Below are 15,088 nucleotides of genomic sequence, written 5' to 3'. Positions count from 1 at the left end.
TTCTCGCTCGCTCGCTCACTCACTCTCGGGCGAGCTTGGTGCTTTTCTCTCCCGCTGTTCCTTTCTATACCGCTGTGCCTGTGTGCGGTTCAAATGGGGGGGGGGCATCCAAAGCGCGCATCCTATTTTGTCAAGCAGCAAAAATGTTACGCCATCGAATGTTGTGGCGTAACCGTAGAAATATATAGAGATACTAGCATATAGTCTAAATAGTACACTGTCCAAGTCAAGGCTATAATTACTTCACATTCTCGTAGGAGCAACCAGATATTGATTACAAATATGAAGGACGATGCACAAGAAATAATAAACAAAAACTAAACCCGTTGCTACGCATGATTGATACGCAGTTTTGTATCCCGATTTGTAAAGTATAAATTATAACTGTAATAATATATTTCAATAATATTTTTGTTTACGTGTTATGACATATGCACAGCAGACTTCAATTATAAGATACTCGACTAGAGGTAAGTATATTTAGGCTAATATATATGCTAATTACAGGCGAAGCGACAACTAAGTTTAAAATAGCTAGGGCATAACCATTGCTTCGGGTTGGCGCATCACTATGGAACCCCCCAAACAGGGGGCTGCTCTGTTTGAAAGTCGTAACGCCGGATTAGACAGGATAGAGTTAGGCCAATTGTAGACAGCCATGTCTACGCACGAGTCCATTGTTTACTCACCGTGTGCGGCAAATTTTCGCTTGAGGGAATTGACGCATGCGTCATTTACTCTACTGTGTGCGGCGATTTTGGACTTGAGTAATTGACTTAGCGGTCATGTACCATGGAGCTAAAATAAACTCAATCTCGCCCGAAATCAAGCCGAACGTAAATATCAAAAGATGGCAGCCTCATTGAAGCATGGTCCGGTCTACAGGACACAGTCGTGTCAGGCGCCAGTCTACAACATTTATCACGTGAGACATTTTATCGGCCGCCATATTGATTCGGGTTTACTCGTCTAATTTTGCGTGTATAGGTTTTTTGCAATTTCTACAGTGAGTTTGATTATTGTTATAATACCTTATCGTATTTATTTATACTTACGATAAGTTAGTATTGCGGATACATCGGCAGTGTGACGTCATTACGCTAGGAATGTACAGCTTCAGTTTATAAAAGCACCTGTCTTCCGTCTTCTCTCCGACACTCCCGACAGCTTCAGTTGATAAAAGCATCTTCTTCCGTCTATTAATAGTATTATAGTATTATAATGCCTGGCTTGGAGTTCAAACTAATAATATCTACGACTAGTATTAGTAATATTTACGAGGTTACTTGGTTGCGTGTTGTGTTACGTGCATTCGTGGGCAGGCCCACGAACGAGCACTGCGTGCTATCTCGGTTGCACGGATACTTACACACGTGACACCCGTGACACCGTACATGCCACAGGCACTTGAAGCGTTTCAATAAAATATAATGCTAACTAAATACGAAATCTATTTACTACCAAATTCTTAATGTTTCTATACTCTCTTTCACCTATTATTGCCGACAGTTTCCTGTAAATTCCGTCCAAATCTTATGTGCAACAAACACTGACTGCTGCCATTCCTCAAGCAGCTGCAGTGTGCACACTGACACATATATATAGCAGGTAGGAAAGCGGGATCCCTAAATTCGCTCGACGCTCGCTTGATTTCACACTTTCACAGCACGAATACACATCCAACAGCTTCCATCTTTGTTTCTATGTCAAGAACAGTGTTCACTTGTTATAAAAACATACTGTCTCTGTTCGTAACCGAGCTGTGTCACGCGAAATCACAAAAAGACTGACGAAATTCTCGCGCCCTTCGTGACCTCATTCTTGCGCCGCAACGCTGCAACGTTTTTGCATCGTTCCAATGGCGAGGCTCGTACGGGAGTTGGAAAGCAGTGCGCCGCCTGCGCACCGCCTATAGCCCATAGACTGGCACTCGCTCCCACCTCTCGGCTTAGCTTAGTCACTCGATGGGTAATCGAGGTGGAAGCGAGTCCCAGTCTATATAGCCCTGTACTTGCAGCCATTTACATTACTGGGCAAGGTTCGCGAACACGAGAATTTCGTCAGTCTTTGTGTGATTTCGCGTGACACAGCTCGGTTACGAACAGAGACACTATGTTTTTATAACAAGTGTACACTGTTCTTGACATAGAAACAAAGATGGCAGCTGTTGGATGTGTATTCGTGCTGTGAAAGTATGAAATCAAGCGAGCGTCGAGCGAATTTAGGGATCCCGCATTTAGTTAGCATTATATTTTATTGAAACGCTTCAAGTGCCTGTGGCACATGCCTGTGCAAACGAGATGGTTACATAGTAAAGTTTAAGTTAGTTTGACTTAGTTAAAACGGCCAAGAGTCTATTTAGTCCTCTATATTCAGATCAATCACCCCATTATTGTGCGGTGTGGATTCCCGCCGGGATTAGACAGCATATTCCTTTCTCTAGTCTTGTGCTGTCATACATCCTGTCAGCGACAGCGTCACAGAGGGGTCGCTGCCTGCACAACAACGTCAGGGAGGGAATTACATTCGTTTACCTCCCTCTGTGAGAAGGAGTACTTTAGCATATCGAGTCTTCCTCTGTCATTGTTTAAATAAAGGCTGTGGCTACGGGTACGGCAGCCGTATCTTAATGTCTCGAGGCTGGAGGTGCGGCAGTCAATTCGCTTTCATACTTAACGAGACAAAGATGGCGGCGGGTGGCGCCAGATTTTCGAAATAACGCCTTGGGGAAATAAATTCACGATTTGAGAGTTTAGATGAGCTAGAACTCTACCCCTGACCTAACCATACCCCTAACCTAACCCTAACCCTAACCCTAACCCTAACCCTAACGCCAAAAAGGGGCTTCAACGAACGACGGCTGCCGTACCTCAGCCACTGCATTGTTACCTCTGCCCAACGGAGTTGGAGGAGGTTATGTGATTGCTCTTGTGCGTTCGTGCGTTAGTGTGTTCGCGCGATCGATATTAGCGCGTCGAGTCAGCGAGCCAGCCAGCGAGCGAGCGAGCGGTGAGCCAGCTCGTAACACATACATGTTACATGCTGGCGGAGGTATGCACTCTCCGTGAGTGCCTTCTGTCTAGTTTAAACTGTGAGGGGCAGTACTTCTCGTCCTTTTATTTTGCTTTAGATTCAGGAGTATTTCCTTATCTGAATCGTTATACTTCCCTTTCAGAATTTTAAACACCTCTGTCATATACCCTATGGCGTGTCTGTGTTTAAGGGAGGATTTGTCATGTCTTAAACGTGGTTAGTGTATATGTCTTGCTCTTTCCAGAGAGACCGTTTGGTTATATAATAGGTAATTGATTTTAATCAAGGATATCAGGGGTAGAAATAAGGAGAAAAAAGAGATGGTTCACAGGACCATCTAGTTTGAAATTTATATGGTCCTCCTAAATTTGAGATGGTCCTAAATTTCAAATTGTTCTCTAAAAGTAATGCGGCATGCAAGCGTAAGAAAGAGATTTTACATGGTGATAAAATGGTTTAATTATTCACCTACAATGAATGTATCAAACGATACACTAATTGTTTCTTCACTTTAATAGTATATTGGTTAATAAAGTTGTTTCAGTAGAATTTAGTTGAACCCATAACACTGGAATATAGTATGTATCAATACGAGGAAACTTCAAAGAAAATTACCATAAAATGGGACCAAAATATTCAATGGTCTATCGGACCAGTCACCATTGACTTTGAAAATCTGATGGTCCTCCTGATTATTTGATGGCCCCGGACCATCGGACCATCGCTTATTTCGACCCCTGTATATCATTTTTAATTATAATCCTATGCTTGATATTGTAATAGGCTACTCTGGTAGTTACGGATCAGCAAAGATGGGATCACTCTTCCGGAGTGAGGAGATGACCCTCGCCCAGCTGTTCCTACAGTCAGAGGCAGCCTATACTTGTGTGTCGGAGTTAGGGGACCTAGGTGTTGTCCAGTTCAGAGATGTAAGTGTGTGTTTCTTGAAGAAGTGCCTGAAGCTATCTGTATGCAGCAATTTGCAATCTTTCAAACTGTTACACTGGTTGCTGACTCGCTGTGGGGGTATCAGTTGGTGTCTAGAGCTAGGTAGAGGGTGGGGTGTCAACAGTAAAGGTTGTGCTATGTGTAGCTTTATATTTGCAAGAGAATTCAGAGAGGCTAGAGTTTGAACTACACTTTATTAAGGGGTTTTGTATCGAGGTTGCAGACTGTTATTCTTTGTCATGTGCCAGTCAGTGACCATCCATGCTTTGATAATAGTTACATTCTAGCTTTATGGAAGAGTCTGTTGGTATGTGAATAGCTTACATTGCACATGTTTCATACTTTCTATTTGTGAAAATGTGTAAAATATCCAAATTAATGCTGTTGGTTTTGTTTACAGCTGAACCCGGATGTAAATGCATTCCAACGGAAGTTTGTTAATGAGGTCAGGCGGTGTGAAGAGATGGAGCGAAAGTTGCGTGAGTAATCTTAGTAATTCTAAACTGGCCACGTACACGTACATTTCTTGTGCTTCCTGCGTTAGGCTATGTAACAGTTGATTGTGTGAGATAACAATGAAATCACGCTTTTTGCTTGTTTCTTTATTATTTGAAGGTTTTGATGTAACTTGCCATTTTTCCCCATTACAGATAGCTTTTCTTTCCATGTAAATTTCCATTCTACTTTGTTCTCTATTTACACATGTATAGCACTCATTTCCAATTGTTTCTATAAATTATAGTCCATCTTCACTTTTTTTTCAGTTATAGGCGTAATATTAAGGTCCATGCATTTGTTATATTCATTACCCTCATTATACACTAGTAGTAATACTTGGCATTTTCAAAGTAATGCTTTTCAGGTTGTTATGTATATTGTCTTCTTACTAATAGTTTTATTGCATTTTGCATATATTGATATCAATTTGCCTTAATTCAGGGGCCCGTTGTCAGAAACATCGTAAAGTTAATGCTAATGTTAATGCTACGATAACACTTACGACTAATGTTAATGCTACGAGAGTAGCGTTGACAGAAACACATCGTAGCTACGAGCAAACTCACGATAACAGGAACTTCATAATTTAATGTCACAAGGCTGCTGATTGGATGAGAATCGATCACAAAATTCAAATTCATACACATTTATTGTACATCACAGTAATATATGCATATTATGATGGCTAACCACATATAAATAATATTTGATAAAAAAACGACGCGGTCATGAATTTATTCTGCACAACAAGACAAATTCTCACACTGTAACACGAGACGTGAGATTCGTGGCAAGCGTGGTAAACATTTAAAACAAGAGAACAAATGCCATACACCATTTGTAAATGTATTGTTTTGTTTTATGAAAGGTAGATAATTAATGATTTTGACGTGTTTTTCAAGAAAAAAACACATTTTATTCATTATTATCAAATATAATATCACTATAATTGCAATTCGTAGTGTAAATGTGTTATTTTTAACTTAATATTAAAGTTACGAGAGGGTCTGGGCTCTCGTAATGTTAAGAGGATATTTTCGAGGATTTTTCATTCTCGTAACGTTGCGATGTTTCTGTCAACGGTTACGAGGGGAAGTTAATGTTAAGACTAATGTTAAGACTAATTTTGTTTCTGACAACGGGCCCTAGGTTTCATTGAGAAAGAGATTAAGAAAGACGGTATTCCGATGCTGGATACTGGAGATAATCCAGATGCACCTGCTCCCAGAGAGATGATTGACCTTGAGGTAGAGTCTAAAGCAAAATGCCATTGTCATAAATTTAATATAAGTGTTTTTTAAATTTTGTTATAATTAAATATGAGCAATTTAAGACAGTGTCCTCGATTTTGATTTTGTCCCCCCCCCCCATTTTTTCCTTAGTACACTCGTATGATATATCTTAATGGTTGTAATTGCATGAAATTTTTAAGATAAATGTGGTGAGACTTGTCAGTTCAGTAATATATGAAGCCTACCTCAATGCATTGCTACTGACATCTGTAATGTCCTAGTGTTGGGATGATAAGCTGATATCTTTTAATTTATTCATTACTTATAATAGGTTTGAAATTAATGGACTATTCCCTGTAAAATAGGCAACATTTGAAAAACTGGAAAACGAGATGAAAGAGGTGAACACAAATGCAGAAGCACTTAAGAGGAACTTCCTTGAGTTGACGGAATTGAAGCACATTCTCCGTAAGACGCAGGTCTTCTTTGACGAGGTAGGGTATACTGCTCGTGCATAGTCTAGGCGTGCATTGTAGTTGGGCTACTGGGAAATGCCGCTAGTGTAACGTATCTGCTCACAACAGGCTTCAGTATTGTTTCCCTCTCAAATTTCAAATACTGATTCAAAAGCGGAATATTTATCACATAGCACCTCCTTGAAATGTTAATGTTATGAACGTTATTAACTTTACAACTTCAAATTGCCTTGAATTTATCAATTAACTAAAAAAAGTGCTGTACTTAAAGTTCTCATTTTAGTGTATTTTATATCTTTAAAGCTGTAATAAGCCGTAATTAGTGATTGTCTAAATTACCCTATGTTGTCCAGGCGTACAGTTATCATGGCGTAATCCTATCCAATTTACTCGGGTTCATAAAAAATGCAAAGTCGCCTTCCCATGACCAATTATAGATAGGCAAATTATGATTACTGCATATACCTCTGTATGTGGACAGAGTGAGTAGTACAATGTCACGTGTATAAAGCAGATCCATGTAGTATTATATCACATTGAAGACAGACAGGAGAGTGAGACATGAGTAGTTTACTGTGATGGCATTCGCACCCATTCAAACAAAGTTCTTACATTGATCAGCGTTGGCAATACGTGAGTAATGGTGAACGTTGCTATATGATGCAAAAACGTGAAGCATGTGCTAATGAATCTGTTTGTCTGGTGTTTCTTGGCACCACACTTTACATTATAAACAAGTAGAACAGTTGTGCAGGATTTAGGGGTGTTTCTTGGCACCACACTTTACATAAACAAGTAGAACAATTGTGCAGGATTTAGGGGTGTACCGGTGGTACATTTTTGGCCTTTCTACTTCTTGGCCATTCTTGGCCATTCTTGGCCATTCTTGGTTATCAATGAAATCTCTAATCAATGAAGTGGAAGCAATTTTATTGTAATGTTGTGTAAGTGCAAATGCTTGGCAATTATTAGCTGGTAAATTCTGATTAGATTCAGATGCCCATACTTTTTCACACTGAATAAATAAGTGTGTTGTAAACTTGTAATATCAACAAATGGCTTATTCTGGCTTTAGAGCAGGAAATTTGTTTGAAATTGAGGCAAGCTAGACTTATCTGTGGGCTGGTTAAAAAGCAGCTCATCTAAAAGAAAGAGACATCTAGCTAGTACAATGAGAACTACCCTTCCCCATAACTTATCTTGCACATGTTTCAATTAACAAATATCATTGTTCTGCTCATGTTGAGTGTGCTGAAGTACTTTCAAAACCTTCCTTATAATTTTTTTTATTTGAAAGGAGTTGAATCAGGTCTGTATCTTTGGCAGTCAGGGGACTGTCTTTGCATGCAACATTTTAACTGTAAACGTTTATGGCAGTTGCATACATCAAGCATGGCTGGAATATGTTGAGAGCAGGTGGTGGGGTCAAGAGACGGTAGGCCTACAATTGAAAAGCGAAAAGTCAGCTCGGCTTTTGTGTAAAGGTGCCAGCGGGTGCACGCATGTGTGTTAAGGCTTTGCTATTTCTTCTATCTGTTCGCCAATAGTGCGAAAATGTTTTTTTAAACGTCAACCTCTTACTTTGCTGATTGATAGATGTTGTTTCATGGGATACTGTAATTGGTTTGTATCTAAATCTTTAAAAAGCTCCAGTAATTCTAGTTCGAGACCATCATGTATACAGGGAGCTTTCCACTCATTTGCTCGTATTTACGTAATAAATGTTCACAAAAAAGTGGAGTAGATTGGCAAGTACATTTTGTGCCAAACAGTGGTTTACAGTGCTGCTTAAATGTTTATTACTAATACTTGCTGGCATTCATTTCAAAGGCTTTTGTAGGTAGTAGTTGCGATAAGCAAATGCTTTGGGAAGTAAGCCAAGGCCAAAACAAAATATATGTGTGGTTACCGTTACATGCCGAAAAAAATAGGGTAGGTAGTTAGGGAAAACATTTTATTTTCTTGAAATATTTTATTTACGAACCATGTCCGAAGGATGTGCGTTGTGCCTTTTGAAGCAGGAACTGTACAATTCATTTTTTTTTTACTTTAAAGAAAATTTACAATAAAATGTTTAGGATCGCTGGGAATAAATAGGGTGGGTCAGGAAATCGTAACCACACCTATATTTTGTTTTGGCCTAATAATTTTAATTGCTTAACATAGAACAGTTTCGTATATAGAAAACATGGGTGCAGGTGACATCAATTCTAGTAATCACTGTTCTGAATATGGCAACTGAACTAATTCTAACCATCTACATTTCAGAGGTTTGTAAGCGCTTGCTAAATAACTTGCTGGCGGCTTGGTTAACATTCATGGTCTATTCCGCGATTGCCCATGCGATTCCCATCGAGCATGCACCAACCTTACTAACCTCCAACTTCCGCTTCACGTTCACTCATTGCATGCAAGTGTTTCTTTGTCTCTACTCTAGTCATTGTGTGTGTCGGCACTTACATGTTACTGCAGTGCCTTGTGTATGCTGTAGTGTAAAACACCTGGCACGTGGTCTTTCTGCCGTTAAATGTTTTTGAAATCTGTCTAGTGCTCAGTGTGTTTGTGCATGGCTTTATGTTCCCTAAGGTTTGGTAAGTGTTTTGCATAGTGCATGTACAGATTATAATCATGGTCCACACATTTAATTATAAGAATTAAAATCAATGATTTTTTCGTAATAAGTAACAATATATTTTTATTAGTGCCCTACCTGACATATTTCCTAAGTTTAATAAGCTTTGAATTACAAATAATTATAATTGACGTGTATTTGGTGAAACATTTTCATTGTTACCGTGCATTTGTTGTTCATCTAAAGAATGACCTGACTAAGTTGTTGAATTTGTTAGACATTCTGTGCATAGCTGTGTGTCTATCATATGTGTGGGTGTGTGCGTGCGTGCGTTCATGTGTGTGGAGGTTTGTTAATTTTAGTTCTTTTGGTGTTTATTCATTTACTAACTGCGTGGTTGGCCTTCATTCCGTCTAGAGTTGATTCACGTTGGTATCTTGAATTGTTTAGAACGTAGCTTTGCCGACGTTTGTGGGCGTGGCAACAAAGCAGACTTAGGTTTCAAACACGTACAAGAACTTTACCACCCATGTGCAGTCAGTACACATGGCCGGTTTCACTATAGTTTAGAACCTATTAGCTTTTAAATACACTGTGAGCAAAAGGTGTTTGTGTTTGAAAACAGTCTATTCAAAAACTAATAGTGATAGCTTATATTAGCAGTAGCTCATTAATTTAGCATACAGGTTGTTGTGTGCAACCAGTTGTACCACGTGCCTCACTGGAATGCAGTACTTAGCTGTTCGTGTGCTGGTCGTCTCTAGTGCATGGACATTGCAAGCAGATTTGCGTGATTTGCACGATTTGAGAATACACCAATGCAAGCATTCTCCCATGCATTTGCACTACGCTTGAAATTAACAACACGTTATTTGCTTGCAATTTGTGTTACTGAATTCCACTGCAACTATGTGCTACGAGTATCTACGAGTGGAAGCAATGATTTTCTACCGTAATTCACAGTGTAATGTGTCAGATTTGCAGCAAATGCAATTGCAGGTCCTGTTGCAGCAATTGTGTGCAATTTGTCCCTACTAGATTTTTAGACAACAGCTTCATATTGGCATGGCCTGGTTAACGGAATTGGTTACCAAGCTAAATAATATATTATTAGAAAATATTTAAAACAAACTGTGTTAAACTATTTAATCACGAATTTATTTTGTTGGTAATTGCAAATTTTTATTAGGTTTCACTTCATTTTTAATGTGATTACCTCTCTTTTGGTGCTACTGGTTTCAAATTCTAAGATGAGACTGCATGTGAGTCACCTAGCGTATCATGCCTGTTGTTTTAAATGTAAAGGCACATTTAAGGTAAAAATGATCCATATCAAAACTATTCTGCTGATCAATTCAAAATAAAGCTGTTGGCACACACACACACACACACACAACATTGCGAGAATGCACGGGAGCAGTTATTAGTATAGTAAGTCCACAAATTCAATGTCAACGTTTCATTGTCGTGGGCAGAAAACTGGTATCTTTAATCGTAACTCCTAACAATCCCATTAATATTTTAAGTATAAATGCGACAGTTGTTATTCTGTCTGGGAGTATATGCGTCTAAACTGATATCTCTCTATATCATCATGCAGAGAGAGTGCAACTTGTGCATTTGCTGTGTGCCATCTTTAAATAAGCCTATAAGTTCATTGCTTCTTAGGCTTTTAATAGTGCTGTCTACCAATGATCGAGATATCTTTCTCCTCTAGTCAACTTATTGTTATGTAATCATAGTTTTTAAAAACCCATTTAAATATTTTAAAAACATTAGTATACATACATTAATTACAATATCTGATACAATTCACGTCTTTTTCTGCAGAAATGTTCTTACAAGTACAGTGTTCACAAAAAATAGTTTATAAACAGCAGGTAAAACGATTGTTTGCCAAATTAGTGGTGGTTTTCCCATCTATATTTTACATTACTATTACAGTGATAGTATTTCTACATGATCACTTGCACAATAACTATTATAGGTACGATGCGTTTCTCACATGCCTATATCCGATTAGTATCTTCAGTTATATTGTAATTTTTTATTGTTTTATAAGTCATCTTCTAGCCACCTAATTTATATTAAGATTGTGAATGTGAAATGCATGTTTTGCTGCATGTCGTAAGAATTTTCATTTAGATGTTTCAACTGAACATGAGTCGTGAGTGAGTGGGTTGTGCAATTAGCAATGCATTTTTTCCATTTGCTAACAGTACTTGGAAATGTGGCCAAGTTGGCTATATTGCGCTACTGACTAGCCCTCACACTCCCTCGTGGATGCTAGGTTAGTTTGCTGTGTTGCCCCAGAAAATTGTTGCTTCACGCTCATACAGCATTTTGCAGGTAGTTGTCGTTCGTAGTGCTTGTAAATAGGAATTATGTTGAGTTTCTTTCTGTCGACCCCGCTCGGCTTTCCCCCTTCCGTCCGTCCCTCCGTCGTCATGGTGACCATGCTTTGTTTACCAGGCCGCCTTCCTTCAATCTGCCCAGATGCATGACCAGCCGAAGTCCGAGGAAGCACAGAACTTGCTAGGGGAGGAGGCTACACGTGCCGGTGGTCAGCCCTTGAAACTGGGGTATGCGCGTCACTCGCTGATTGTTTAGAACCCGATTGTTCCTTAGCTGCACAGTGAAAGCGCAGGGTTAATAGATTGCGACTCCCCGAGTGATTCCAATAATACCAATAATTTGGCTTTCTCTAACCTTGCATACACGATAGTTTTCATGGCGTAATACATGGGACTGATGGTACGCTTGTATCAGCTGGTTATTTATATTTAAGCTCATGGTGTGGGGTTCAGTGTAGTGACAGTCGATCATTCAATCCCGTTTACATTTGCTGCCAAGTCAATGCCATGCCACATGAACTGCCATGCAACATTAATTTTATGCATTACCAACGGTCTGGTTTACCTTGACTGAATTACTAGCTTAAGGATACTCTCAAGGTTTTAGGAAAAATTTTACCGATTTTTAATTTTCAACTTTATTCGATGGCTAACACTATGTGCCACCTGTGTACGTGCTCATTTCTCCATATAACGGTACATGTGAACTGTCAGAGCGTTTTGCTTGCTCGCGTACATGTGTAGTGAGCCGCGGCTGACGTCATGATGACATCAGACACATGATACAACCAGCATTATCACTATATTCACTGAGCCAGTATTCATCAACATCAACCCTGCTACAGCTGTACTACTACCCTGATCCAACAAGTAGCCCACAAGAGCCCAAAATAGTTCTCACACCTTGCAACACACCTTGCATAAGGAGTGCATTTGTTGACAGTGACATCAGGCAATGGTCGGGTTCGCGCCATTTTGCATCAAATTGCGTTGGTCACCTCGTAATTTCTCAGAATTTCTCAAGGTGCATGGAACATTTTACCAATTTAGTGGTGTCAGTTAGTCATGGATATGTCGCAGTAAGTACTAACAGTAGATATTTCACATACGTTCACCCATTTTTCACACAGGCGGTCGATCATTGTGAAAAATAGAAAAACGCTGATTCTCCGTTCCAATTTCTGACTTAGTAGTCGACGTATAAATGGATATTTCTCTGTGATTACAACTCGGAATAATTTAATTTTACACTCGTTTTAATGGTAACATATTGCTGTAAAAAAGTGTGTCAGGGATTGTTATTAAGTGCCGTATTTTATGAGTTATGTCTCTTTATTCGCAAAAATTTTAAATTCAAACGTGCGACTTGAATTTTAGGCAGTTTTTTCATTTTTCTCAGTAAATATGAAACTTAAAGAAAAATCCTGATGCGCTATTTTGGTACATATTGTGCTTAACATGTGGCGAAAATTTTGTATCCTCACTCTTTCTGGTAATTGAGAAATATCCAAAATACCATTTTTACATAAAAATTCAAAATTTGTGTGGTAACATAATTAGGTGCTGGAAATTTCATGAAATTTTTTGCCTTTAGCATAGAGATATATCTCCTCTATAAATAAAATAAATGATTGATTCGATTCATTCGTCAATAAACGTTTAATCTTCATTAGAGCAATACCCGGGCAAAAGGTTGAGAGTATCCTTAAAAACAATTTAGCAGTTCACTCTGTTTGCTTGTAAGTCAACCAAACATGTGAGATTCCATATTAACTTCCTGGGGTTGTTAAATTTACTTACCCATGATGCTGATATTCACTTTCTAGTAAAATCTAGATTAACAAATCTCTTGCCAAAACTGAAAGAACTACATTTTTCTGCTTTATTATCACACACGCTGTACCAGACCTCATGAGTCGAACAAAATGCGGGTGGGTGGAATCGCGGACGCTAACCATCGTGACGACCGATTTCTCCCGACCTTCCCTGTGCAGTTACGGAACAGTTGACGTGGCTAGCTTACAGATAGCACACCACTCATGTAGATCGGTTCAGACAGGGTCTTGGTGAGTCGTGACTTGGTCCGAGATATTGGACACGGCACTAATGTTACTACAGCCAGTAACTATCGTGGGTGACACAACACATTGGATTTGCTCGCTATTCCGTGAGGTCACGTGTGTGGTGCAAGCGAAACGTTGCTCGGGTTTGACCGCTTACGTGTAAGCGTCCTGCGTCTGTTGCATTCCTACTTGAATGACTGCTGCCTCTCTCTGTGTGATGGTGCTTGCTATGCAGTTCGGCTTTCAGTGCTCTGTGGTCATTTGTCTTGTTACTGCTGTGGGGCGACAGTTGTTTGTTGTCCACGCGAGCAGTAGCCAGCGTCAGCTATGCCGCACGACGTTTCCGTCACCAAAAAATGAGTAGATTGTTTTGGTCTTGGCCTTGATTGTTACGTGATGAAACGAAAAGTTTGTATGCGATGCATGTGTTGGTTTACTAGAGCTAGAGCTATATCACTATGTGGATAAAGCTTACATTGTTCATGTTTGATAACTAGGCTTGTGAGGACATTTTCAAAAGAAATTTACACTAGTAGTAGTAGGTCAGGGGCTGGTTATAATTTTCCAGCATAATATGACAGATCTAATTTCATCTAATTGAAAGTCCATCGGAACAGATAAAAACATTGAAATATACTAGACAATAAATGCACTGTAAACTTATATGGGACAGACATGTGTTGAATGTAGTCTCAGCAGTCTTAGTTAAAATTTGTCTTTTACGAATGAAGACCTCCACTGTATCTGTTCTGGCTTCACTAAAAAACTAATTTTTGTGGTCGTGTTGTATTAACTCTTGCTGAAAACTGATAACAGTTAACACTGTGGCAATCTCTTCCTAATGTTGGTGGTAGCTCACTGCTCTTTTCACGCCTATGACAATTCAATACTGTGGGAACTGCTATATCTGCTTCTGTCATTGCATTGAACCTCTTCTTGTGATCATGAATGGTTTGGTTATCAACACAGATACATTGACCAGCTTGATTGCCTCATGAAGTCTGTGTATGGCATTGCCTTGGCGTAACGTCTGTTATGCTTCTACTTCTGTTTTTGCTTGTTTTTGTTACTTCATCTCGCACTCATCTGCTGTGTCTAATCTCACTCATTGTAATTTGCCTTGTTTTAATGGGGAAACTATGAGATGATATTAAGTGTCCAGTGGTAGTTCTAGAGTGTGTGAAGTCGTGTGCCTGTCACTAACAGTACGAACACAAGAGAGGTAGGTAGGTACACACCTGGACAAAGCATGGTCTTTCCTTCCGGATCAGCAGCGGAAAAAAATGAAATGAATCTGATGCTGCTATGCCTTTCCTCATCTCGGAAGAGATAACCAAGGAAGGGGCTTAGCGAACATTTAGGTGCGAAGCTCTGAACCAGGAGGGACTGGTCCAGCTTTGTATTGTGTGATTTCATAATGGTTCAGATGGGCGTTGCCCAGTCGGATGAGGATGTGAGTTTGGCCAGCAGTACCTTGCACCTGGTTGCAGGCTCCCCATCGACCGCTCACGCCACCCCGGCTGACCTGCAGTTGAGGTAACGTATCAGCCACGTGGTTTTGGTGGTAGTACGTGCGTAGATGCTGATAATGTGGGTGCTCCAGACCTCGCTCTTGTTGTTTTGCAGCATCGATTTGATTTAAATTGCCGTGACTTTATACATTGGAAAATAGTTTGACACGTTGCATTCCGGTTGTTATTACTCATGTGTGTTGTACCATTTTGAAATATGCCTGGTTTCTAGTACTTAGCGTGGCATTACAGGTAAAGTATTTTCAAATCAATATTTTCTCTACTGTGTCTATTTTTAGCTCATCTGACATAGTCAGATGCAGCTTGTAGAATCGCATGATCGTCCGTCCGTCCGTCCGTACGTCCGTCCGTCCGTCCGTCCGTCCGTCCGTCCGTCCGTC

The 15,088-nt window shown here is 39.7% G+C and overlaps 1 protein-coding gene across 3 annotated transcripts; it reads left to right on the top strand.

Moving 5' to 3' along the window:
* Positions 1–924: 924 nt before the first annotated feature.
* On the top strand, positions 925–14,854 carry LOC106819382. 3 transcript variants are annotated; one of them, XM_014824024.1, is made up of 6 exons: positions 925–1,006; positions 3,817–3,962; positions 4,382–4,460; positions 5,629–5,726; positions 6,077–6,205; positions 14,603–14,854. In XM_014824024.1, exons 2-6 carry the CDS (start codon positions 3,846–3,848, stop codon positions 14,714–14,716), a joined length of 537 nt encoding a protein of 178 aa, XP_014679510.1. In that variant the 5' UTR covers positions 925–1,006; positions 3,817–3,845; the 3' UTR covers positions 14,717–14,854. The 3 variants fall into 3 exon arrangements, with proteins under 3 accessions (XP_014679510.1, XP_014679511.1, XP_014679509.1); XM_014824025.1 differs by lacking the exon at positions 14,603–14,854 and adding an exon at positions 11,256–11,766; XM_014824023.1 differs by lacking the exon at positions 14,603–14,854 and adding an exon at positions 11,232–11,766.
* Positions 14,855–15,088: the final 234 nt, after the last annotated feature.

Source organism: Priapulus caudatus, unplaced genomic scaffold (genome assembly GCF_000485595.1).
Source record: "Priapulus caudatus unplaced genomic scaffold, Priapulus_caudatus-5.0.1 Scaffold3310, whole genome shotgun sequence".
Lineage (NCBI taxonomy): Eukaryota > Metazoa > Priapulida > Priapulimorpha > Priapulimorphida > Priapulidae > Priapulus > Priapulus caudatus.
Note: the sequence above shows the minus strand (reverse complement) of the source record. Positions and strands in the feature narration are given on the sequence as shown.

Coding starts and splice junctions, on each gene's coding strand:
- LOC106819382 (XM_014824023.1), top strand. CDS start 3,846: ATGGGATCACTCTTCCGGAGTGAGGAGATGACCCTCGCCCAGCTGTTC. Junction 3,963..4,381: donor GTGTTGTCCAGTTCAGAGAT/GTAAGTGTGTGT, acceptor TTTTGTTTACAG/CTGAACCCGGATGTAAATGC. Junction 5,727..6,076: donor GAGAGATGATTGACCTTGAG/GTAGAGTCTAAA, acceptor CCTGTAAAATAG/GCAACATTTGAAAAACTGGA.